The sequence below is a fragment of the Nycticebus coucang genome, chromosome 18 (genome assembly GCF_027406575.1).
Source record: "Nycticebus coucang isolate mNycCou1 chromosome 18, mNycCou1.pri, whole genome shotgun sequence".
NCBI classification, from domain to species: Eukaryota; Metazoa; Chordata; class Mammalia; order Primates; family Lorisidae; genus Nycticebus; species Nycticebus coucang.
The window spans coordinates 39,054,553-39,081,285 of record NC_069797.1 but is presented as its reverse complement, the minus strand read 5'-3'; the positions used below and the strand labels follow the sequence as shown (position 1 = coordinate 39,081,285).

Genomic DNA, 26,733 nt, shown 5'->3' with positions numbered 1-26,733 from the left:
AAGACATAGGAAAGACCACGGAAACTAAAGAACAGGAGAGGTTGATCATAATCTCGTAGTTGAGCTACCTTACCAATAAGGATATTTAATATATTTATATATTTAATAGACTCACCCCTGAAAAGGCCATCAATAAATTAGGGAATATTAAAATAAAGAGAACAGCAGGTTTCTTCCTGGCTGTTTTTGTCCATCCACTAAAAATAACAACAGTGTTTGAGCAATGGAGAGTACATGCCAAGGCTTTATTTCAAAATTCTGTTCCAGATGCCACTCCACAGCATACAGCACGTCTTCCTTCATACTTGAAGGGAAAAATCCTTAAGAGTTCACCACATTTGGGTGTTGTTATTTTTAGCATAAGCTTTTGTTCTTCTATAAGAAGTATCTCTCTGGATCCAAATCACAGAAATGTCAATGAACGTTACTTCCATTGTATAATAATTTAAAAGTCACCTATAAATTGAAATTTGACATGATGCACTGATTGTTTAGAATCATTCTTCACCAGTTCCACGTGCTTGTAGTTGATTCAAGAATGTTTGGTGTAAGTGGACTGTAAGACTTGAAATAATCCATGACAGTAACTTTCACGCTGGGATCATAAAATTATATTTCTGGGGTAATCTTTTAAAAAGTCTGTTTTTAATTTCTATCTTCAAGAGCTACTTTCTTGTTATTCTGACTACTGACCTTTTTCCTGTGAAAAGAAAAGGAAACTTGAATCATAAATTTTACTATACTTACTTTCTATAATTCTATTAACAGTTTAATAAACCTTTACTGAAACCTACAGTGTGTCAAGAACTTGAGGTACTAGGAACACACTGATGCATTACACATGGTCTCTGCCCTTCAGAAAATCACAATTACCTAAGATTCGGTGGCCAAGCATAATGACATTCTCTAAATGTTTTCCACAAACTGTCACCACAGAAAATTTAAATGAAAAATGTTTGTAGCATTTATTCTTCCGAAGTTATTAAAGCTTAAAAGTGCAATAAAATTTTGGAATACTTGTACACTGTATATTCTTGAACTGAACATTATTTTACAGTCAATACCAAAATGTCAAGTAAGAATCTTATTTTACTTGCAAGAAAAGTAGATTCCAGTCTTCATGACTTTGTTCTTTCTATATACTTAAAAATTTTACCAATCCTTAAAGATAGTTCTGCTGCCTTTAAACTTTCTATAACTGTATCAATCCACAATGATCTGTCCCTACTTTAAACTCCATTTTATTAAAAAATCATTTTCTAAAATTTTTTTTTTTAAAAGACAGAGTCTCACTCTATCGCCCTGGGTAGAGTGCCATAGTGCCATAGCGCACAGCAAACTCCAGCTCTTGGGCTTAGGCAATTCTCTTGCCTCAGCCTCCCAAATATCTGGGACTACAGATGCCCAAAACAACGCCCTGCTATTTTTTTGTTGCAGTTTGGCTGGGGCTGGGTTCAAACCTGCCACCCTCAGTATATGGGGCTGGAGCCCTACCCACTGAGCTACAGGTGCCACCCTTCTAATTTGTTTTCATGTTATACTAAGCTCCTTTCCCTAACTTTAGGAAAGGGATCTCATTTTATTACACAGAAGGTGCCAAAAAAATGTATATACATTTTGAGAAACAAAAAACTCGTATTAAAATTGTAATACTCAAGTCACATTTGACTTCTGCAATTATAAGACATGCTCAAATGTGATTTGTATTCATATTTTGTTAGCAATATGTATTGAGTATTACAATTTTAATAGTTTCTTCCTTTCTTAAAATGTGTATACATTTTTTTTTTGGCACCTGCTGTATATTCATTTGTATACCCGACCACCACCAAGTACCTTGCAGGACAACATGGTAAATGCCTGCTGATTGATAGAAACAGTTTTTTCTAATGACTTCCACAAAACAGTTTTAAAGTAATGGAAATAAGCAAATAAGCAGTAACTTAATTTCACATTGTTAGTATCCTAAGCCATTGGTGGCACTCTCAGATACATAATAAAAAAAATTATTAGAATTGAATGATACACAATAAAAAAATTATTAGAACTGAATAGTTGTTATATTAGAGCATATATTAACTTGGTAATGGTAGGATTTGAAGAGTGCCATTTTCCTAAGTTGTGGAAAGAGTAGTACTCTTCAGACTATTTTGGCCTACCCCTAATAAAGTGTGCATGTAGCTTGTTAGTATTATTTGGCAAAATAAGGTGGCTCTGTCTGCTAAAAAGTCTGTGCTTTAAAATTCTCACAAAACACAACTGAACAACCATAAATTTACTCAAGTAAGACTTTTTATAGGTGTTATAGTGTACTTTTGCATAAGCCTAAGATCATACTAAAATCCTGTCCAGACTATGGAGTTCCAAGGAAGACTGGATTCATTCATTCAATGGTCCTAACAACTGGTCTTACTAGCATGTCCTAATGTAGCCTATGTAAAAGTGGTGGACAGGATAATTCTAATCCATAATGAATTAAAATCGTATTTTCAAAAATGGAAAAAAATCATTCATCCACAGATAAAGAAAAATTTTAAGATGAAATCATCCAAGTTCCCAAATAATAGGCAACCTAAGATGACACAGTATCACATTATATATATATATAGATATAGATATATACATTATGACATTTTATGGGGGACTATACACCTATCAATTCTACTTCTAAAACTTTAACAAAACTGTATGATGGACAGCAGTTTTTCCTATCATGTACCTACCGTTTATCCTTAGCTTTTTCCAAGAAATATTTTGGAGTCGTACTAATGCTCTCCCTTTCCAATGGCTTTTTAATCATCTTTTTCTTTTCTTTGCTGAAAGTTAAAAAGTAAAAGAGGAAATAAATTAAGTGCAACTTGATTTAGAAGAGCTAAAGCTAAAACTAGTTTTGATCCTGGATCACAAAATTCATTTTTTTAAACCACTGGTTTAAGGTGAAGCTGTATATGCTTTAATAGATTACTGAATAGCATTTAGAGAGCTAACCCAAAGGGATGATAAATTTAATCAACTTTTTAAAAGGTACTGATTCTGATGAAAATATGTCATGTGTCAATAGACATCAGACTTTGACTACAGTCAATTATCTTTTTATCAGTTTTATAAACTAAAATAATTCTAAGCATATTTCACTCACACAAAATTTACAAGTCTGAGTATTTCAAATTTCAAGGATGAAAAAAATGACAAAGAAATTACAGTATTCAAATATTTAAAAGCAGCAGGCCACAGTGGCTCACACCTATAATCCTAGCATTCTGGGAAACCCAGGCAGGTGGACTGCTTGAGCTCAGGAGTTCAAGACCAGCCTGAGCAAGAGTGAGACCTCATCTCTACTAAAAACAGAAAAGCCAGCTTGATGTTGTGGTGAGCACCTGTGGTCCCAGCTACTTGGAAGCTGCGGCAAAAGGATCACTTGAGCTGAAGAGTTTGAGGTTGCTGTGAGCTATGATGTCATAACACTCTACCAAGGACAACAAAATGAGACTCTGTCTCAAAAATCGCCCCCCCCCAAAAAAACCCACCATAGATGAACCTTGAAGACATATGCTAAGTGAAATAAGCCAAAAAGACAAAGACTGTATGATTCCATTTATATGAGATACAGTCAAAATCATAGAAACAGAAAGCAGAATGAGGTCAGGGGCTGGAGAGTGGGAAAGGAATGGGGAGTTACTGTTTAATGAGTACATAGTTTCAGTTTTGCGAGATGAAGAGTTCTAGAGATGGATAGTGGTGGTGGTTGTTTAATTATATGAATGCACTTAATATTACCGAACACTTAAAAATGATAGGCCAAGTATGGTGGTCACACCTGTAACCTTAATACCCTGGGAAGCCAAGGCAGGAGGACTACTTGAGGCCAGGAGGTCCAGACCAATCTGGGTAACCAGTGAGACCACATCGCTACAAAAAAATAGAAAAATAAGACAGGCATAGTGAAGCATGCCTGTAGTTTCAGCTACTTGGGAAGGCTGAAGCAGGAGGATCACTTGAACCTGGGAATTTGAGGTTGCAGTGAGCTATGAGGATGCCACTGCACTCATCCCAGGAAACAGAACAAGACCCTCTCTCTTTCAAAAAAAAAAAAAAAGGTTAATTTTGTGTTATATGATTTACCACAATAAAAAAAAACATTTGAAAAAAATAACAAAAAACTGAATGTTGGGCAAGAATAACAAGTGAGCAAAAAACACATCTAGCACACCATTTATATAAGATCAAAACCTTATAAAATTAAACAATGTACTAATAGGGACACATATGTACAGTATAAAATTAAAATAAATAAGAGGCAAGGAAACAAAAAACAAACCAAAACAAAACCAAGAATGTACACATGAAGAGACAGAGAGGATCCGGTAGATTCAAGATTGTACCTTAGTAGTTTTTGGAAGCCTTTTATGTATTCTGGTACAGGACACCCAGCCTGTTGTATAACATTGGCGACACTGAAAAAAGGAAGCTATAAACAAACTTGTATTTTGTCAAACTGATGTTTACGACACTCTATACAACATGAGAGGAACAGAAACTGCATAAAGCAAACTGCATATCCAGAAAAAGTGTTCTGATATATTACAGATTATCACCAGATGTAAGCACATTAGATTACTAAGAGAACCCACTGGACCGAAATCAATGCATTAATGAATAACTTTATTTTTTTTAACTACAGCCCTTTTTAAAGCATGACGATGAATAACTTTAGAAAGCAGCTGCTATTTCAACATTTATCAAGCCCTAAAAAACTATTAAGGCCAATCTTGGAGGAAACAATGACCAAAACCAGAGTCAAACTCAAAGTTACTGAGTGACAGTCTTACTACGGGTTGGCATTGTTCCAAGTTTTTCACTCATTCACTCCTCGCAACAACCCTATGTGGTAAATACTATCATTATCTCCATTTCAAGAGATGGAAAACTGAAGTGCAGATTACTCTGATGATTGGGGTCATTAGATTCACATGCATGGGGTTGTTGAGGAGTCATTCAGCGGATCTAGCCTGTTGGATATAACCCTCTGCACATGCACATCTGAATCTACTCAAATACAAAGGGTGACAGATGACAGAGCTCAGAAGGCACAAATTAAAATCCTTACCGAGACTAGTAAACAAATATAAGTACAAACTTCCTTTGGCCATAACTAAATTTCATTTCTTCTATATGTGAAGTGCTATCAACAACTGTCATCAACAAAAATGCAAGAAACTCAACTTCTGTATTAAAATCTACAATAATGGGCTAAATTAACACCTGGGATTCTAAAAGCATATTATATGCTACCCTAGCTTTAAAGGGCTATAATTGAATAAATTGGAATATTATAGTTTTTGCTATGTGGCAGGTGATCCTGGGACTAAATATAATACCCCATTTGCCCTTAAGAGAGGATGCACCATTACTGTTAACTGAGACAATGTAGCCTAGGCTGAAGAAAGAGGCTCAGAAATTAACTCTTAAAAGATCTATTAATCCTGTGGCGGGCGCCTGTAATCCCAGCTACTTGGGAGGCTGAGGCAAGAGAATCGCCTAAGCCTAGGAGTTGGAGGTTGCTGTGAGCTGTGTGACGCCACGGCACTCTACCAAGGGCGATAAAGTGAGACTCTGTCTCTAAAAAAAAAAAAAGATCTATTAATCCAAAAACCTTAGTATTACACTGTCGGTAACATCAACCGATGGCTAGTGGAAGAGTCCTGTGAGTCTGAAACTTAATAAAGAATATTCCAGTTTGAATCGGTATTTCCAATCTAATGATGGAAGGGTAGAAACAAGGCCCTTTGATCATTTCCTTTTGTCATGGCTAAAATTTAGTCAACTAACACCAGTGACAGAGTTTGGGACATAGCCATTTTGTAATTATCTCTTAATTAAATATACATATAAGAATAATGAAGCAATTTTGCTAATTTAGTACTTAAGTTATTTTTCTAATTTACCTTCTTAATAATGGTTTATCATCTTCAGTGAAAAATGTAATAGCTTTTCCCTTATGCCCTGCTCTTCCAGTTCGACCTAAGAGAAATAAGACCATACAAAAAAAATTTTTTTGAAAGTGAAAAGGACTCTCAAGATTGACATTTAAACGTAGCTAAATTTTTGTAGTACTGAAAAATGAGCATGCCTGAAGGGAATAATACAGCTAAGATAGATGAGTGGGCAACAGAGATGAAGAAAAAAAAGACGACTCACCTATCCTGTGGATATATTCCACTGAGCTGGTTGGAAAGTCATAGTTGATCACCAAGTTCACACCTTTAAAATCAATCCCTCTTGCTAGCAAAGCTGTACAAATAAGAACCCAGATTTTTCCTGCTCTGAAGCTGTGGACTGTGTTATCTCTCTGGTTAACAGAATATATATTAAGTGGTGTAGTATCACTCAAAATATAGAAAACAGGTACTTCGTACATTTAATGCCAATAATTTAAAATTAAGTAGTTCTTTGGGTTTTCAAAGTATACATTTGACTTTACCTGTTGCTGTGTTCTCTCTGCATGAATAACATCCACATTAATACCTTCATATATGAGCTCATGAAAAAGTTCTTTGGCTCTTTCAATGGACTGAACAAAAACAAGAACAGGTGGATTGAAACCCTAGAAGAAAGAAGACAAAAATCAGCACACATACTCCACAGCGAAGAACACAGAATACAACTGCTCAATTTTTCAAATGACTTTAGTACATAAAGAATCCAATTCAATTTAGTGTACTTTCACTGCCAAATTTCTCAGGCCAGGGGTCCACTCTGCCTCCATATTCCTCACCCATCTCCAAACTGGGTGTTTTCAACTCTGTCTCCATTTTGCTAATTCCAGTAACTTCATCTAATCAATCCCCCTTCAGCTTTCCTACAATAATGGATGACTCTTTTAAACAATCATCTCTTAACTTCTATGCCTCAGAACCTTTTCGACGCTGCTTAAAATTGATAACTGTCTTTAATTATGGTATTTTCCCAAAGCTTAGTCCTTGGTTCTCAGTTCTTTATCTTTTTTGTGTGTGTGAGACAGTCTCAAGCTGTTGCCCTGGGTAGAGTGCTGTGGTGTCATAGCTCAGAGCAACCTCAAACTCTTTTTTTTTTTTTTTGGAGACAGTCTCATTTTGTTGCCCTCGGTAGAGAGCTATGGTGTCACTGCTCTCAGCAACTCCAACTCTTGGGCTTAAGTGATTTTCTTGCCTCAGTCTCCCCAGAAGCTGGGGCTATAGGCGCCCACCACAACGCCCGCCTATTTTTTGTTGCAATTCTCATTGCTGTTTTAGCTGGCCAGGGCGGGTTCGAACCTGCCACCCTTAGTATATGGGGCCGGCACTGAGCTACAGGCGCCACCCCAGCAACCTCAAACTCTTGAGCTTAAGCAATTCTCTTGCCTCAGACTCCCAAGTAGCAGGGACTACAGGTACCCACCACAACGTCAGGGTATTTTTTTGTTGCAATTGTCATTGTTCTCTAGCTGGCCCAGGGCCAGGTTCAAACCCACCAGCCTTGGTGTATGTGACTGGCACTGTGACCACTGTGCTATAGGCACCAAGCCTGAAGCTAGAATTTCAATCAGGGTAGCGTAGCTCCAGAGTACATGCTTTCAACAACTAAAGCATACTATTTCTAAAGTTACCAAGTACTTGCCCACAACTTTCCCTTTCATCTGCCAACTGTACTTAACAGGATACCACTGAGGCTGTCACCCTTACTGCCTCATCTCTGCTGTTAGCCTAATTTAACAGCCTGCTAATTGGTTTTCTTACTTTTGGTCTTTTCCTGTTACAATCCATTTTACATACTACTGTTTTAACTAATTTTCCTTAAAAATTATGTGGCCATATTTTTCAAAAATGTCCAGTGGTCTCACCCAACCTCTAGCATTGTATCTGTAAGTTTTCCTCAACCAATTTAGCTCATGCTTATGGCGCCATTGTAACGATATGGATACTTAAGAAAAATACTTTTAGCCTTTTATGGTAGTTTATCAAAAACTATCTTAGAAAAGTAAATTTATTATTTATTATAATAATAATAGTTATTAATAGATAATTATTAAATTTATTATCAACTAAGTAAGACTAAATTCTAAGAGCAAGGCTTAGGATTTATGTTTCTTTCATTGCTCCCCACCTTGATACCCCAGTACTTAACTTTTTAGCTACAGTTTCTACTCAGTTCTAACGGAAGGAATAAAAACTCCACTCAGGGTCCTACACATTCTACAATGTTCCAGTTCTTCTATAACAGTGACTTTCAACTGGTGTGCCATGAGGGGATCTTAAGTGTGCTGTGAAAACTTTAAAAGATCATTAATTAAATTATTTTCAAAAGAAGTTGAAAAGACAGTAAGTATATTCTTTTTTTTTTTAATCAACATAATGTAAGTGTGCTGTGAAAGTTTAACTATAGGTCCAAGTGTGCCATGAGATATAAAAGGTTGAAAACCACTGTTGTATAAGTAACCAACAGAGGGATGAGGGTGTGGAGGAGGCATCATGTAGATTCTTCTGAGCCTACTCTGAGCTGAGGAAAGAAGACCTACCATATTCTGAGAGGTGGGCCTCTTTTCCTTGGGTAAGAGTTGGCACATATGCTTCTGAAGAATTTACCATGAGATTACTAAATATGCTGTAAGATGATGATACAGTTCTGAGTCTCCCACCAATAATATAAGGCTTGGTGAACTTTACCCAAATTCAAGAATGTAATCCAAATATACCTTTTTAACAAGTTCTCTCATGGCCAAAAGTTTTCCAGTCTCAGACCCAACAAAGAGAAGCTCTTGTTCTACAGTTTCTACTGCAGAATTCCTGAGAAGAAAACATAACCTTGTAGTTTGCAAGACCCAATTTTTGCTTTTTCTGCTGAATGCTAAATAAAAGAATTTATACATAACATCAATAAAAATCAACTTTTCTACTCTCAATATAAGTATTAAATTATATTTTAATTTGAAGATAAACTTGTTATTTTTAAATGCTTTGTTCTAATTATAAAAATGCTATTCAGGAAAATTAGAAAAATATTCATAATAAAATAAATTGCCCACAATTCTACCATTTAAAAATAAACTTTGATGTTTATTTATAACCTCATAATAAATTTTCATGTGTCTAACTGTTTACTTGTAACAAAATTTCGAAATAACCCTTTTTTGGTTTTGTTATGACGGAGTCTTACTTTGTCACCCTGGGTAGAGTGCTGTGGCGTCACAGCTCATAGTAACCTGAAACTCTTGGGCTCAAGCGATTCTCTTGCCTCAGCCTCCCCAGTAGCTGGGACTACAAGCACACGCCACAATACCCTGCTAGGTTTCTTTTTTTTTTAGTAGAAACGGGGTCTTGCTTTTGCTCAGGCTGGTCTCAAACTTCTGAGCTCTAGCAAGCTACCCACTTCTGGCTCTCAGAATGCTAGGATTACAGGTGTGTGCCACTATGCCCGGCCAAAATAAAACATTTTTAAAGGCTGTATTTATATATGGTTAAACACTTTCTTTTTTAAAACACCAGAGATTGATACTGATAAACTTTTTTTCTAGCAAGGGTTTATTTATAGGCCAACAGTTGGAGCTATATTATGCTTCATTAACGCTCTGTAAAATGCAGCAATATATTATACTATGTTGTGAATATTTACCCCATTCTATTCTCTGCCTTTAAATTATGTTTATGATGAATTTTTCTTGTTTCCTGCTCATACGCAGGGATTTTAAATTTAAAGTAGACAAGGTACTCTTTAATGATCCATTTGGCTTCTTTTTCACTTATCATAGTATTACAAACAGTTTTTCATACAGCTATAGTTTTCATACTTACCATTTCATGGGTTATATCATATTCTATCAAGTGGCAATATCATAATTTCCTTGAACTTTTTTCTACCACTGAGCATTTATTTGGTATGAAATGCCCTTCAAAATAATTTTTATTCCTTTTTTTGAGATAAGAGTGTTATTATGTGACCCTCAGTAGAGTGCCGTGGCATCACAGCTCAGAGCAACCTCCAACTCTTGGGCTTAAGGGATTCTCTTGCCTCAGTCTCCCAAGTAGCTGGGACTACAGGCGCCCTCCACAATACCTGGCAATTTTTATTTTATTTTTTTGTTGTTGTTGCAGTTGTCGTTGTTTAGCTGGCTTGGGCTGGGTTCGAACCCGCCAGCCTGTGTGTATGTGGCTGGCACCGTACCCACTGAGCCACCCTCCAAAATAATTTTTAAAAGGAATTATAAATCAGCCAGGCATGGTGACTCATGCCTGTAATCCTAGCACTGTGGAAGGCCAGGGCGGATGGATTGCTTGAGTTCAGGAGTTCAAGACCTACCTGAGCAAGAGTGAGACTCTGTCTCTAAAAACAGAAAAATTAGCCAAGCATTTTGTCAGGTGCCTGTAGCTACTCAGGAAACTGAGGCAGGAGGACTGCTTAAGCCCAAGAGTTTGAGGTTGCTGTGAGCTCTGATGACTCCACAGCACTCTACCCAGGGTGACAGAATAAGACTCTGTCTCAAAAAAAAAAAAGGAATTATATATCAAGTGGCTCAGTAACATCAGATTCGTCATCTGTGGTGGTCCTACTTACTTAACCTATAAATGAAACTAAATCCTCTGGGTGGCCACAGAGCTCATACCATACTTTGTGAAAGGATAAAGCACCCAAAAGCACGATGGTAGGAATATTAATGACAATGTGAGAACCTCCCTTTGGATTATTCTAAAATGGAAAATCTTTCATTGATGTTGACTTGAGTTTTTATTAGTAAAATTACCCCTTATTAGTCTCAGGCCAAACAACCTATTTTCTTCAGTTTAAGAAAGTGACATATTTTTTAAAAATCAGTGGGATAACGTGGAAAAACAATCAAATACCTTGCTCCAATGGATACAGTAATGACGTTGTCCAGGTTAAGTTTGCACCACTGTTCAACATCATAGGCAAAAGTTGCACTGAACATAGCTCTTCTGACCTTGTGAGATGTGCAGGCCAGAAAAATGGAAGCCAGCTGGTCTCTGAACCCAGTTTTGCCATCTTCAAATAGTTTGTCTGACTCATCTACTACCAGCCATTCAACACTAAGAAATAACAAAATAATTTGTGGAAATTGAACCAAAAGATACAAGACACTTTACTCAACTATGGGAACACATAAGGAAGTCAAACTATGACACTGCTTCTCAGATATACTTTATCTTATCAGAAAAAACATGTAAGAAAAATAAGCAGGCAAACAGCAAAAACAAGATAAGCAAAGCTCAATGTATCTACTCTATTAGCCTCAAAGATATCACGTTCCATTAGCAACAAAAAGCTTCACATAAACTTCATGAACTCTATCACCATTTTTTGACAAATACAAAAAACTCTAAGGGAGGCTCAGCAACTGTAGCTCAAGTGGCTGGGGCGCCAGCCATATGCACCAGAGCTGCTGGACCTACCAAACAACAATGACAACTACAACCAAAAAATAGCTGGGCATTGTGGGCTGAGGCAAAAGAATCACTTGAGCCCAGGAGTTGGAGGTTGCCGTGAGCTGTGCATGGCACTCTACCCAGGGTGACAGCTTGAGGCTCTATCACAAAAACAAACAAACAACAACAACAAAAAAAACTCAAGGGGAATTCTGTACTAAATGCTTATCAGAATGTATAACTTGCTTCTAGACCAGATAATTTTCTGTGAGTTTAAAGAAAATCATTATTCTCAGCACCAACAGTGATGAAGCCGGCAGACAGTAAGCTCCAAAGTGCAAAAATACGTGGAATTGAGGACAAAATATAAGAAACTATTTAATATACAAAAAAAAACATAAAAGACATTAAAAATATTATTTGTACCTTGTTAGGTCTATTCCTGGTGGATCTTGCTTTAATAAATAAATCAGTCGATTTGGAGTAGTCACAAGAATATCTGTAGGAAAAACAAATGGTAGAAAATGCAAAAATAAAATTCATCCTTCTTGATCTAGCAATTAAGCCTCTTCAATTTCAGGTGATGGCCCGAAGCAGGGAGAGACTAGTCATACTCACTAGTCAATACCACAAAAATTCTTCCTTACTAGAGACCTAATACAGATATATATATTTTATCTGTAACTACTATAGCCCTACTCTTTTTACTATATTTGAATAGTTGTCTCAACTTCTAAGAGGCAAGGTCACTCTAATCCAATAACTTGATTTTCAAGCTTCTCCTCACCCCAGAAAATCCTTTCTTTAAATGAATTTTACTCAGAAACTCAAGACTGAAAAAAAAAAAGGAAGCATATTGTCAGGCTGATATATAAGGGGCAGGGATGTAAGCCATTCTTTTCTGCCAGTATAGTTCCATATTCCATAGCATGTTAAAAATCAATAGCATAAAGCAGGATTTTTCAATGTCAGCACTGGTAGTATTTTGGACCAGATAACTCTTTGTTCTCGGGGGCTGTCTTATGCATTGCAGGATGTTTAACAGCATCCTTGGCCTCTACCCCATATAGGATAGTAGTGTATTTCTCACCAGTTATAACAACTAAAAATGCCTCCAGATATTGCACCAAATGTACCATGTGGAGGGCAGGGGGCAAAACCGTCTGTCCTTGAGAACCAGTGGTATATATATGGTGGCCTGTAAAGTCCATGTGCAATTTTAAATAGTGTTCAATTTAAAATTACACACAAACTTTATGGCCACCCTGTATTTTTATATAGCTACTGGGTAGAATGGGAAGGGGATCTCTTTAGTTTCTCTAAAAATCAAACTATATACATTTCCATAACAACTATTACATAGCAATTACGGTATCTGTAATTTCCACATTTCTCACATCCCAAGCATGAGTTTCTTACCAAACTTTTTAGATGATTTAGGTCCAAATTTCTTGGCTGCAACTGCCGCTTTGTGGATCATGTGTATCCTGAATCCTGTTCCCTCAGAGATTTTTATTAACTCTCGGTGAATCTAAAACAGAAAATGATGAAAACATTAGCTGCTAAAACACCTGGACAAGGTGTATAATCTCTTTTATATTATTAATAAATCTATTACCAACTCATGAGTATCTGAAATTAATCTGTAGGTTCTCATTTTGAAATTTCAATGCCTAATAAGGTTAGATAGTTTCTTCAGGCTATGTAAACTAGTGGCAAGAGATAAAACCAAACCTGCTACATATTGTTTTTAGACAACAGTACTATTATAAGACTATTTTACATGTGGCATATATTTTATACTAAGCTCATTGGGAGGATGGAGCAAATCACTGCATAGTTTTACTTTCTCAAAAACTGAGATGAGGTTTCACTTTTTTAGAGACTGTGTTTCAGTAACCTTTCAACTTCAAGGACTTAGAGCATTTACTAAGAATAAATGTTAAGGGCGGCGCCTGTGGCTCAGTTGGTAAGGTGCTGGCCCCATATACTGAGGGTGGCAGGTTCAGACCCGGCCCCAGCCAAACTGCAACCAAAAAATAGCCGGGCGTTGTGGCGGGCACCTGTAGTCCCAGCTACTCGGGAGGCTGAGGCAAGAGAATCGCTTAAGCCCAGGAGTTGGAGGTTGCTGTGAGCTGTGAGGCCATGGCACTCTACCAAGGGCCATAAAGTGAGACTGTCTCTACAAAAAAAAAAAAAAAAAAAGAATAAATGTTAAAATAATCATGTTTTGGATTGGCACCCATATCTCAGTGGTTAGGGCGCTGGCCACGTGCACTGGGGCTGGTGGGTTTGAACCTGGCCCAGGCCTGCTAAACAACAACAACAAAATAGCCAGCTGTTTTGGCGGGCACCTGTAGTCCCAGCTACTTGGGAGGCTAAGCAAGAGAAATGCTTAAACCCAAGAGTTTGAGGTTGCTGTGAGCTGTGAAACCACAGCACTATACCTGGGGCAATAGCTTGAGACTCTGTCTCAAAAAAAAAAAAAAAAAAAAAAAATCCTATTTCAGAAAATTATAGAAAGGCTTAAAACACTTGCCCATACTCAGTAAGATACAGAACAGTGTGCTGCGTAGGAATACTGACCTTGACAGAAGACATGGGCCTTATTCTTTTGAGACCTCTTCATTACCTTCAAATAAGAGCACTAAAGCAAACACCAAACACATTCTTTTCAAAAGCTGTAAGTCATACCTGGCTGGCAAGTTCTCGTGTTGGTGATATAATCAGGGCTCTGAAACCTTTATTTGCAGGTTGTTTTAGCTGCATTAAAATAGGAATACTAAAAGCCAAAGTTTTTCCAGATCCAGTAGGAGCAGAAGCCAGAAGTTCCCGACCCTAAAAACATAAGAATATGTTAAATACTCTAGGGAAAGTGTATATATCCTTCAGAGTCTGGTCACAATGTTACCAGCAGTAGAAATAAATAAAATTATACATAATGAATCCAATCATTTAAGTCCCATCTGCTTTTCTAACATCGTCTATCCATTCCATGCCACTACTGCCGCTGAAGTCCATTTGAATGGGTAAAGAACGTAGATAACTAAAACTCAAGGATAATCCATAACCTAAATTACCTCTATTACCTCAATTTTTCTTTTCCACTAAACTCTTTTATCAAAGTAAAATAACAAAAGCAACTTTTTTGTTCTGGTATCTGTACTGCTCAATCCCAAGGGAAGATTTTACTAAATAACAGAATGGCTGAAGATAAGAAATAAAAAATGGCAATGACCTGAGTGACAGAGTAATTCATAGGTGACCACTTCAAAAAGTCACTGTGGCTGAGGTGAGTAGATTGCCTAAGCACACAGGTTTGAGACCACCCTGAGCCAGAGCAAGACCCCGTCTCTAAAAATAGCCAGGCATTGTGGTGGGCACCTATAGTCCCAGCTACTCAGGAAGCTGAGGCTAGGAGATCACTTGAACCCAGGAATTTGAGGTTGCTGTGAGCTATGATGCCATGCACTCTACCAAGGGTGACAATGTTAAGTCTCTGTATGAAAAAAAAAAGTCACTATGATTGTTAAAGCTTTAAGCTAAAATCATGACAGAAATATATTAAATATAAATTAAAAGCAAATTCAGTCAACAGTATCATTTGAATGTATTCTCATTTCACTTCTCTAAGAAAATGAGAAGTACCAGTATGGATGAAAAGGCAATTCATGGTCAGGTGTGGTGCTCACATCTGTAATCCTACCACTCCGGGAAACCGAGGTGGGTGGACTGCTTGAACTCAGGAATTCAAAAACAGCCTGAGGAAGAGTAAGATCCTGTCTCTACTAAAAATAGAAAAACTAGCTGAGCATCCTGCTGGGCACCTATAGTCCCAGCTACTCAGAAATCTGAGGCAGGAGGATTGCTTGAGCCCAAGAGTTTGAGGTTGCTATGAGCTACGATGCCATGGCACTCCACCCAGGGCAACAGAGTAAGACTCTGTCTCACAAAAAAAAAGGAAAGAAAAGAAGAAAAGGTAACTCATGTCCCTTGGCTATCAGACCTGAAAACCATCTTAGTTATGTGGGGGGGGAAGTCAACTGTCACTGCTACAGAAACAAAACTTAGAGAAATTTAATGTCCAAAAACTTAAGTTAATTTATATCTCTGTCAACAAGTGACTAGGTAAACAAATAGTGGTATATTCATACATCAAACAACTACTCAGTCACAAACTCAATTTGATATGTGTAATACGGATGAATTTCAAAAACATTGTGCAGAGTGAAAGAAGCCAAAACCAAAAGATTAATGTATGATGCCATTTATGTAAAATTTTAGAAGAGGAGAAACAAATATATGGCAGTAGAAATCAGAACAGTAGCTGCCTCAGGGAAGGGGTAGGGTGAGGACTGAATGGAAAAGGCACAAGAAAATTTTCTGGGATGATAAAAATGCCCTACATCTTCATTGCAGTGTTGTTTCATAGGGAATGCGTTGTCGAAAGCCATTAACTGAGCACTTAAAAATCTTTCCATTTAATTGTATGTAAAGTAAACTTTAATAAAAACTACTAGAAAAAAATTAAGGTTATATACAGGAATTTTAGAAAGCATTTGCATTTCTGAAATAGTTAATGAACAGAACATAGTTCTCTTCCTCAGAGGGTTTACACTCTAGTAAAGCGAAAAAGTAAAGGTAATAGTATAAATACACAGTGGTGTAAAATGAAAGATAAATGCTGCAAGGAAAAGAACATGCCAAATACCAAGGAGAACTGAGTTGTGGGGTAAGGGTATTGGTGAGGAAAAAGATCACATCTAGTCATAGTGACCAAGACAAGTTTTATGGAGGCACAGGCATTTGAGATGGACCTTAAAAGCAAGTGAAAGATTTTAATAGGGCAGATAAGGTAGAAAGCTTTCAGAGAGAGAGGGAGAAGAATGAGCAAACACTGAGGAAGGAATGTTCCGAGCAGTCTAGACCTTTATACTCACATGCAGCATAACTGGAATAGCTTGCATTTGGATTGGTGTAGGCATTTGGAAGCCTGAATCTAGAATATTTTGAAGCAGCCGAGAATTAATTTTATATTCCTGATCAAGTTGCTGAAATGTAGTAATTGGGTCAGGAAGATCAGTTCCTTGGATGTGAATTTTGTGCTTATTCCGGAAGACGTTTATCTGAAAAGTGAAGTTAAAATGGCTACCGTAGATATGCCAAATAAATACATTCTCAGATGTTATAAAGCAACAGTTTCTGGGATAAACTTTAGTAGCACAAGAAACTTCCTGGTTAAATTCAAGCCAGAAAACATCACAGATAATAGGTGCATTTCATGCCCTTTGACAGAAGACCTTCATAACAATGAAACCTGTCTAGGTTTTCTTCTTATCAATATGTTGTATTCATACCTATGTATTAATGTTATTGACGTAGTCATAAATTCTACTCTTATGTAAACTTCTAGCAGGTAGGCATTTAATCCATCTAGTCTCTTTACATAACTTAGTGTACAAGTATCAATGCTTTTTGATGATTACCCTAAAACTCTATTTATTAAAACTGAGTGCCAGCTTGGTGCCTGTGGCTCAAGCGGCTAAGGCGCCAGCCACATACACCTGAGCTGGCGAGTTCAAAAGCAGCCCAGGCCGCCAAACAACAGTGATGGCTGCAATCAAAAAATAGCTGGGCGTTGTAGTGGGCACCAGCTACTTGGGAGGCAGAGGCAGGAGAATCGCTTGAGCCCAGGAGTTGGAGGTTGCTGTGAGCTGTGTAGATACCACAGCACTCTACCCAGGGCAACAGCTTGAGGCTCTTAAAAGCAAAACAAAAAAACTGAATGCCAAAAGTGGAATCTAGTAGTGTTGATTTCATTTGTTTCCCCATTCTTTGATCAGAGACAGCCAAATCTGGTTACTGGGTTATTGAAGCACTGCCATAGTAATCCCTGAAGTGAACTGAATACACTTCCATCAGGAACATGACAGATATATAGCAAATACAAAAATAGTGTATTTGTTGTTTCTTCTATAGCCTACTCTCATATTCCCTAGTCCTTCTAAACCACCGAGCTCAACATAGAGAAGAAAGGAAGTCAAATTTTTGTTTATGAAAAGTGGTTAAGAAATTTTAAAAGTTAATTCTAACCAAACTATGACTCTTACAACTTGAATAGCTCAAGACATATCTATATGTAGATATATAGGTATAATCTACGTGTAGATATCTTCAGAATTTTTTTTTTTTGCAGTTCTTGGCCTGGGCTGGGCTTGAACCCACCACCTCTGGCATATGGGGCCAGGGCCCTACCCCTTTGAGCCACAGCCGCTGCCCTATCTTCAGATTTTTAAACTTAAATTTCCCCCTATAGTGCAAACGCCTTCTTTGTTTTCATTAAAGTATAATCTAAATGAATGTAAGTAATCTTCTGTTTTAACAAAAATATATTCGCTTGACAAACAGAATAGTCTAAATCCAGTGAAAAAGTCACGAGGTCAGAAAAACATACTTTTGAGGCTAAGAAATTTTTCTAACCTTTTCCTTTCTGAGATGCTCCAATTTTTCTGAAGTTAGTTTATTTTCTCCTTTCACTTTTTTATCTTCAGTCTTTGCATCCACAGATGACATCCACTGTATGGTAGTACCTTCTTCTTCAGAAATAATTTCTAAAATATATTGTTAAAAATTAAAATATTTTTAAGTGTAATGGTCTTGGGTGTAGCAAACAGGCCACACTTTCACACTAAACAAAGGAAAAAGTATTAGCTGACACAAGTAGTAAGAGAAAGTAACAGGATGCATCAAAATTGGAAATGGAGAGGCAAATTTTATGTTGTAATGATCAGGTCTCTGAAGGTCTCAATATCTTTGTTGATTGTTTAAGCTATGCAATACAGAGATAATGTATATTTGAAAAAAACAGGAAATTAACCAGAAAAGTACTTTAAACAATAAGAGATTTCAGTAAGGCAGTCAGCTTGTCTGTATCTAAACGACCCCAACTTGAAAATAAATATGATAAAAGATAGATGTCATTTACAATAGTCATGAACAAAACACAATATTTAGGGCTTTTCAGTATTATAATGGCAGCAATTTTTCTGAAATCTATAAATAGCACTCATTCACTTAAAAGCAATGATAGGGGTGGTGCCTGTGGCTCAGTGAGTAGGGCGCCGGCCCCATATACCAAGGGTGGCAGGTTCAAACCCGGCCCCAGCCAAACAGCAACAAAAAAATAGTGGGGCATTGTGGTGGGCACCTGTAGTCCCAGCTACTCAGGAAGCTGAAGCAAGAGAAATCTCCTATGCCCAGGAGTTGGAGGTTGCTGTGAGCTGTGATGCCACAGCACTCTACTGAGGGCAATAAAGTGAGACTAAAAAATAAAAAATAAATAAATAAAATAAAAAATAAAAGTAATGACAGGATTATTTTGATGACTGGACTAGCTGACTTTAAAGTATGTATGGAAGAATAGATATGTGAGAATAACCTAAAAAGCACTAAGAGTATTAGCAAAAATGAGTTCTTCTGAATTTAATTTTTTTCAACTTCATTGAAGCATGATCAATATACAATAAACTGCATATATTTATATAATTTGATGAGTTTTGACATATACACTTATTAAACCATTACCATATTCAAGGTTATTTCCATCACTTCTCAAAATGCCCCTTGAAATCCATCACTCTACACCTAGGCAACCACTAATCTAATTTCCATTTATAGAAAATTCCAGAAAAGGCAACTATAGATTAGTTAAGAAGATGAAAAGGCAAGCCAGACAGGGAAATACATTCACAAACTATAGAACCGTATGTCTTTTGTGGAATTTTAGATAAGTGGAATCATGTAGTATGTACTAATTTTAGTCTGGCTTCTTTCACTCAGGATACTTACTTTAACATTCATCACGTGCAACATGTTGCAAGTGCAACAACTTCACTTTTTTTTTTTGCAGTTTTTTTTGGCCCAGGCTGGGTTTGAACCTGCCACCTCCGGCATATGGGGCTGGCACCCTACTTCTTTGAGCCACATTTTTTTTTTTTTTGAGACAAGCTGTCACCCTGGGTAGAGTGCGGTAGTTTCCCAGCTCATACCAACCTCCAACTCCTGGACTTAAGCGATTCTCTTGCCTCAGCCTCCCAAGTAGCTAGGACTATAGGCGCCCGCCACAACACCCGGCTATTTTTTTGGCTGTAGTTGTCATTGTCATTTGGCAGGATTCCAACCTGCCAGCTCTAGAGTATGCGGTTAGCGCCTTAGCCACTTGAGCTACAGGCACAGAGCCAACAACTTCACATTTTAATACTAGGTAGTATTCCATTACATGGATATACAATTTATTTATCCTTCACCTATTGAAGGACATTTGGGTCATTTACAGTTTTTTGGCTATTACAAATAACACTGCTGGGAACATCTGCGTATAAGTCTTCCTGAAGACACATTGTTTTCCTTTCTCTTAGGTAAGTATCAGCACATTGTACCCCATAAATGCATTGATGTATACATGATCTATGTGTTTATGACTTAATAAAAAAAAAAAGAAATACCTGGGTAATATGGTAGGTGCATGTTTAACAAAAAAAAAAGAAATTTCAAACTATTTTCCAAAGTGGGTGTCCCATTTTCACATCAACAGTGTGAGAACTTGTTTCTGTACATCCCTGCCAACACTTTGTATGGTTGGTCTTTTTATTTTTAGCTATTCTAACAGGCATGTAGTAGTATCACACTGTGGTTTTAATCTGCCTAATGATTACTGATACTGAATATCTTTCATGTGCTTATTGTCATGTGCATGTCTTCTTTGGTGAGTGAATACAAGTCCTTTGACATTCATGTTGAGATTTTTTCCTGTCTGGCTTGCTTTTTCATCTCTTTAATACCATCTATTATTGTCCCCATAAACTTTTTATAAAGCATTAATGATTTCACTTTTTTCTATGCAACCTTCACCAAGGAGGAGAAATTTTTAATTTCAATGAAGTCCGATATATCAATTTTATCTTTTATAGTTTGTGCTTTCTGTGTCTGAGAAATCTTTGCGTAGCTCAAAGTCACAAAGATTTTTTTCCTATATTTTCCTCTGGAAGTTTTGTAATTTTAGATTTCACATTTCAGTCTGAGTCATTTCAAGTTAACTTTTGCTTATAGTGTGAAGTTAGGTTTGATGTTTACTGTTTTCCATATGCACACAGCACAATTTGTTAAAAAGACTTTCCCTTCCCCCATTGAATTGCCTTAGTATCTTTGCTAAGAACTGACCATGTATGTGTATGTTTGGACCAAATGAATGCTCTATTCTATTCCATTGATCTATACATGTGGGGTCTTCAAAAAATTCTTCAAAAATGCATATCATGAAAAGCTATGCATAGATTTCAAAAATTGTTTGCACCAAAATAAACTCATACTGTTATAATATGTCTGAACAGGATCTAATCTGAGGCACTAAGAAGGATAAGTTTGAAAAGAGCCCCTATCAGAGCAATATGAATTCTGAAGCAAGAACAAACAACAAACTTAGGTTGAAGGTTGGGTAGAAGAATGGTGAAATCATTGGTGCTTTACAAAAAGTTTAGGGGGACAATATCCCAAAGAAACCAGCAGTTTACCAATGAATAACTCATTTTAAGGGGTGAAATGGTGTTTATGGTCAAGTCTGCAGCAGCAGACCATTCGCATCAAATTACAAGGAAAAAGGTAATCTGGCTCAGCGCCCATAGCACAGTGGTTACGGCGCCAGCCACATAGACCAAGGAAGCCAAGTTCCAACCCAGCCCAAGCCAGCTAAATGACAATGACAACTGAAACAAAAAATAGCTGTGCATTGTGGCGAGCGCCTGTAGTCCCAGCTAAGTGGGAGGCTGAGGCAAGAGAATCACTTAAGCCTAAGAGTTTGAGGATGCTGTGAGTTGTGACATCACAGCACTCTACGGAGGGCAACATAGTGAGACTCTGTCTCAAAAAAAAAAGGTAATCTTGTTTGTGCACTAATTGAAAAGGATGGATGATTAACAGCAGAAACAATATCCACCACCACAGACATCTCAATTGATTTAATTTACATAGCTGTAACCGAAAAAAAATTTTTTTTTTTATTAAATCATAGCTGTGTACATTGATATGATCATGGGGCATCATTCACTAGCTTTACAGACTGTAACCGAAAAATTAAAGTTGAGCAAACTTTCTACTAAATGGTTCCAAAACCATTGCACCCAGACCAACTACAGATAAGAACAGAGCTTTTAGTGGAAATTTTTAAAAAGATCCTGAAGCATTTGTTCAAAGAACTGTTAACAGGAGACAAAACATGGCTTTACCAGCATGATTGTGAAGACAAAGCACAATCAAAGCAATGGCTAATAAAAGGTAGAAGTAGTCCAGTCAGAGCAAAAGCAGACTGAACAAGAGCAAAGGTCATGGCAACTGTTTTTTCAGACGCTTAAGGGAAAGCTTATTGATACTTTGTGGAAGACAAAAGAATGACAACATCTGCTTATTATGAGAATGTTCTGAGAAAATCAGCCAAAGCTAATTGCCTGGGAAAGCTACACTAGAGTCCTTCTCCATCACGACTGCCAATGCTTCTACTCATTCCTGTCTTCTAACGAGGGCTGTTTTGTAAGAGTTCTGATGGAAAATCATTAGGCAGCTAATTTGGCTCCTTCTGACTTCTTTTTGATTCCTAATATTTTTTAAAGTTTATTTTTAATTTATTTTATTTTATTTTGAGGCAGAGTCTTGCTTTGTCACCCCAGCTAGAGTACAGTGGCATCATCATAGGTCACTGCATCCTCAAACTCCTGGTCTTAAGTGATCCCCCTGCCTCAGCCTCCTGAGTAGCTGAGACTGCTAATTTTTTGTAGTCTTAGTAGAGGGTCTTACTCTTGGTCAGGCTGGTCTTAAATTCCTAATCTCAAGCAATCCTTCCACCTTAGCTTCCCAGAGTGCTTGGACTACAAGCATGAGCCACCATGCCCAGCCCTTGTTTTCTAACCTTAAAAAGAACATTTGAAGGGCACCCATTTTCCTTCAATTAATCATGTAAAAAAGACTACTGACATGGTTAAATTCCTAGGACTTTCAGTTCTTTAAGGATGGACTAAATAGCTGTTACCATCACTTACAAAAGTACCTTGAATTTAATGGAGTTTATGCTGAGAAATAAAGTTTTTTTTTCATTTTGTTTTTTTGCAGTTTTTGGCCAGGGTCGGGTTTGAACCCACCACCTCCAGTATATGGGGCCGGTGCCCTATTCCTATGAGCCACAGGTGCTGCCCAGAAATAAAGTTTTTTTTTTTGATAGAGACAGAGTCTCACTTTGTCCCCCTCAGTAGAGTGGCATGGAGTCACAGCTCACAGCAACCTCCAGCTCTTGGGCTTAGGCGATTCTCTTGTCTCAGCCTCCCAAGTAGCTGGGACTACAGGTGCCTGCCACAACGCCTGGCTATTTTTTTGTTGTAGTTTGACCAGGGCCAGGTTTGAACCTGCCACCCTTGGTATATGGGGCTGGCGCCCTACTCACTGAGCCACGGGTGCTGCCCTTTTTAAAAAATTCTTAATCTCTTAATTACATTTCCCCACTTTTTGAAATCTCCTTGTATTTATCTTTTTGGAAATAACAAACTATCTCAATTAGTATAGTTTTATAGTAAGTCTTGAAATGAGGAAGGGTAAGTCTCCTATTCATCTTTTAAAATTTTTCCTAGGTTATATGAAATCCTTTGTCACTTTTTCTTTTTTGAGACAGAGTCTCACTCTGTGCCTTGGGTAGAGTGCTATGGTGTCATAGCTCACAGCAACCTCAAACTCTTGGGCTCAAGCGATCCCCTTGCCTCAGCCTCCAAAGTAGCTGGAACTACAGGAACCCACCATAACACATGGATAGTTTTTCTATTTTTTTTTTTAATAGAGATAGGGTCTCCTTCTTGCTCAGTCTGGTCTCAAACTCCTGAGCTCAGGCTATCCACCCTACTCGGCCTACCAGAGTGCTAGAATTACAGGCATGAGCCATAGCACCTGGCCTTTGCAATTTCTATATATATTTTTTTTAAAAACCTGCTGGAATTTTAATTGGGATTGCATTGACTCTGTAGATCACTTTGGGGAGAAAACACTGAGTTTCCCAATCAACAAACATGGTATGCCTCTCTATTGTACTGGATTTTTTTTTAACATATAAGGCCACAGTAATTAAAACAAGCTGGCATTGACGTATGAATACAGAAATACACATTCATAGACTAGAACGAACCCAGAGACAGATCTGAATATATATAAGAAATGTTTAGGCGGCGCCTGTGGCTCAGTGAGCAGGGCGCCGGCCCCATATACCGAGGGTGGCGGGTTCAAACCCAGCCCTGGCCAAACTGCAACAAAAAAATAGCCAGGCATTGTGGCGGGCGCCTGTAGTCCCAGCTACTGGGGAGGCTGAGGCAGGAGATTTGCCTAAGCCCAGGGGATGGAGGTTGCTGTGAGCTGTGTGACACCACGGCACTCTAGCGAGGGCAATAAAGTGAAACTCTGTCTCTACAAAAAAAAAAAAAAAAAGAAATGTTTACAATTAAAGTTGTATTTAAATCCAACAGAGAAAAGATGGATTATCAACATATGGTATTAGGACAATTAGCTAGCAATCTAAAAAAAGTATATACAGTATTTTTATAAAGGAGGAGATAAATACATGTGAATAGAGTATCTCTAGTGGTTACCTCTGGAAAAACAGGGAACTGCAGATGAAGAGCAGGAAGGAAATTTAATTTTCACCATTATATAACTTAAATATTTACAAAAAAAGTAAATAGCTAGGAAACTTAATAGATATAACAGTTAAAATAAATAAATACCCCTATAATACACAATAGAAAAAGACAAAAAACTCTGTGAAAAATAGGTAAGGAGTAAGAATAGACAATTACAGGGCGGCGCCTGTGGCTCAGTCGGTAAGGCGCCGGCCCCATATACCGAGGGTGGCAGGTTCTAAACCCAGCCCCGGCCAAACTGCAACCAAAAAATAGCCGGGTGTTGTGGTGGGCACCTGTAGTCCCAGCTACTCGGGAGGCTGAGGCAACAGAATCGCTTAAGCCCAGGAGTTGGAGGTTGCTGTGAGCTGTGTGAGGCCACGGCACTCTACCGAGGGCCATAAAATGAGACTCCGTCTCTACAAAAAAAAAAAAAGAATAGACAATTACAAAAGATGAAATGTTTTTTTTTTTTTTTTTTTGTAGAGACAGGGTCTCACTTTATGGCCCTCGGTAGAGTGCCACAGCCTCACACAGCTCACAGCAACCTCCAACTCCTGGGCTTAAGCGATTCTCCTGTCTCAGCCTCCCGAGTAGCTGGGACTACAGGCGCCAGCCACAACGCCCGGCTATTTTTTGGTTGCAGTTTGGCCGGGGCCGGGTTTGAACCCGTCACCCTCGGTATATGGGGCCAGCACCTTACCGACTGAGCCACAGGTGCCGCCCCAAAAGATGAAATGTTAATGTCCAGTAAAGCATATGAAAAGATACTCAACTCCACCAGCTATCAAGAAAATATAAATAAAAAAAAGTTTCATTCATTAGATCAGCAAAAAATTTAAGACCAATAATATTCAATACTGACCAGGGTGTAGGAAGCTATTTTATAGCATTTGTTCAAAGAAAGAAGCATGTAAATCCTTTCACCAAGTGATTCCACTTTTAGGATGCTATTCTAAATAACAGTACCTGTACGAAAGGATACATGCACAAATATCTTCATGTAGCACTATTTGTACTAATGAGTACCTGGAAACAACCTGAATGCCATCAACTAACTAATGACTCTATGTTGTCTGATATGTAGTCATAAACTCCTATTATTTTTGTAATTGAAAAAAATTAAATTAAGAGAAAAAAACGTAACAGAAATCAAACACTAACCTGAAGTTATCTTCTTCCTCTTTTTCCTGTTTTGCTCCCTTTTCCTTTCAGTTAGGCTCTCTTCTTTTTTCTCTTCATTTTGGAGCTCCTGACATGTTTGTGATGCTCCACACTCACCTGAGAAAGACTTCTTGTTTCCAAAAAAGTCCAATCCCTGCAGCACCTCTGAAGAATCAAAGTCATACTTCCTTTTTCCTATCTAAAACCCAAAACATTTAAAATAAAGTCTACTGACAGAATAGCATTGCTTTCATTCAAGCAATATTGGCAGAAAGGACATAAGTCCAATGACTGCTCATCTTTTTTTCCTCTTTCTCCAAATATCTGTCTTACTGACAAGTGTTTGGCAAATGGAATCCAAAAAGACACCTTTTCTGACCTCATAACAGTAACAACAACAACAATAATAATAATAATAGCAGTGAACACTTATGTATACTTCCTATATGTCAATCAGATGTCTAAGCACGTTTATACATGTTAAATTATTTCAACCTCACAATCCTACAAGGTAAACAGCAGTATTAAAGAAAAGAAAACCGAGGTAAACAGGCATTAAGTAATTCAAGCAAGGTCTCAAAACTAGGAACTGGCAGGCTTAGCATTTGGACCCAGATAATTTGGTTCTAGAGTTCATACTCTAAACAACGACATTATACTGCCAGTTAGAGAAAGAAGAAACACATGTCACACGCACACACAAAAATCCCTGTCCCAATAGCAATGTTGATTGAAGATTTTCCACAACTGGGTTCCAAATGATTTCTCCCGATTTATCTTTGAAAACTGCCCTATGTAAGACACCCCATTTCTAAATCCCTCTTCTCGGTAATTACTTAACACTCCATGGGGTTGCAGCAATAAAAAGAACTATACCCAGTACAACTACATGCATCCCAAACCAACAACCATTTGGGTTGTTTCTGTTTTCGGAAAAATTTTCACCAGTTTCGGAGAAAAAAGTTCTCTTGAAAGGACTCCAACTTTGCTTTGAACAAACTAAGAGGAGAGGAAAGAGAGTTTCTGTGCTAGGCCCAACTAGATCTACGACAGGATAGGAAAGTGTTCATTTGGAAGGCCTGAACTAGGTAGATCTGTGGGTAAGCTGAACAGAAAAAGAGGGGGACTAGCAAAAGGATGGTCAGAATCAGGCCACGGGGTATCCGAGTGCGAAGGCTCCCCCAAGCAGCCGCTTCATTCTTGGGATCTTGTTCCTCCTCAGTTACAGGGGCCTGGGTCTTCTACCCACCATACCTGGAATCTGGCTGCATCTGCCGAGAAGCGTCTCACGTCAAATTTAGCCCCGGTTCCGAGCCGGCGAAAGAGATCGTGGACGTCCATCTTTTACCCAGAAGGCCCCCGCGGGTCTACGGCGCCTGCGCAGACGACTTCCTCTGCCGCGACGGCGCGGCTGGGAGCGGAAGTGGCTCCCGGGGGCGGAGCCTGGCTTAGTCGGGAGTAATTCGTCATTATTT

General features: G+C 38.0%; 1 protein-coding gene across 1 annotated transcript; it reads right to left on the bottom strand.

Annotated features, from left to right (window-relative positions):
- Positions 1–234: 234 nt before the first annotated feature.
- Positions 235–26,644, bottom strand: DDX52 (DExD-box helicase 52). The gene is made up of 15 exons (XM_053569987.1): positions 26,513–26,644; positions 25,259–25,457; positions 17,874–18,004; positions 16,334–16,519; positions 14,088–14,231; positions 12,813–12,924; positions 11,820–11,892; positions 10,854–11,057; positions 8,711–8,801; positions 6,482–6,604; positions 6,199–6,349; positions 5,946–6,021; positions 4,383–4,454; positions 2,724–2,816; positions 235–700 (listed from the first exon to the last, which is right to left on the bottom strand). The coding sequence occupies exons 1-15, from the start codon at positions 26,597–26,599 to the stop codon at positions 646–648; spliced, it is 1,797 nt and encodes a 598-aa protein (XP_053425962.1). The 5' UTR covers positions 26,600–26,644; the 3' UTR covers positions 235–645.
- Positions 26,645–26,733: the final 89 nt, after the last annotated feature.

Coding starts and splice junctions, on each gene's coding strand:
- DDX52 (XM_053569987.1), bottom strand. CDS start 26,599: ATGGACGTCCACGATCTCTTTCGCCGGCTCGGAACCGGGGCTAAATTT. Junction 18,005..25,258: donor GAGGAAGAAGATAACTTCAG/GTTAGTGTTTGA, acceptor AATATATTTTAG/AAATTATTTCTGAAGAAGAA. Junction 14,232..16,333: donor CTATTCCAGTTATGCTGCAT/GTGAGTATAAAG, acceptor TTATGTTTTTAG/GGTCGGGAACTTCTGGCTTC.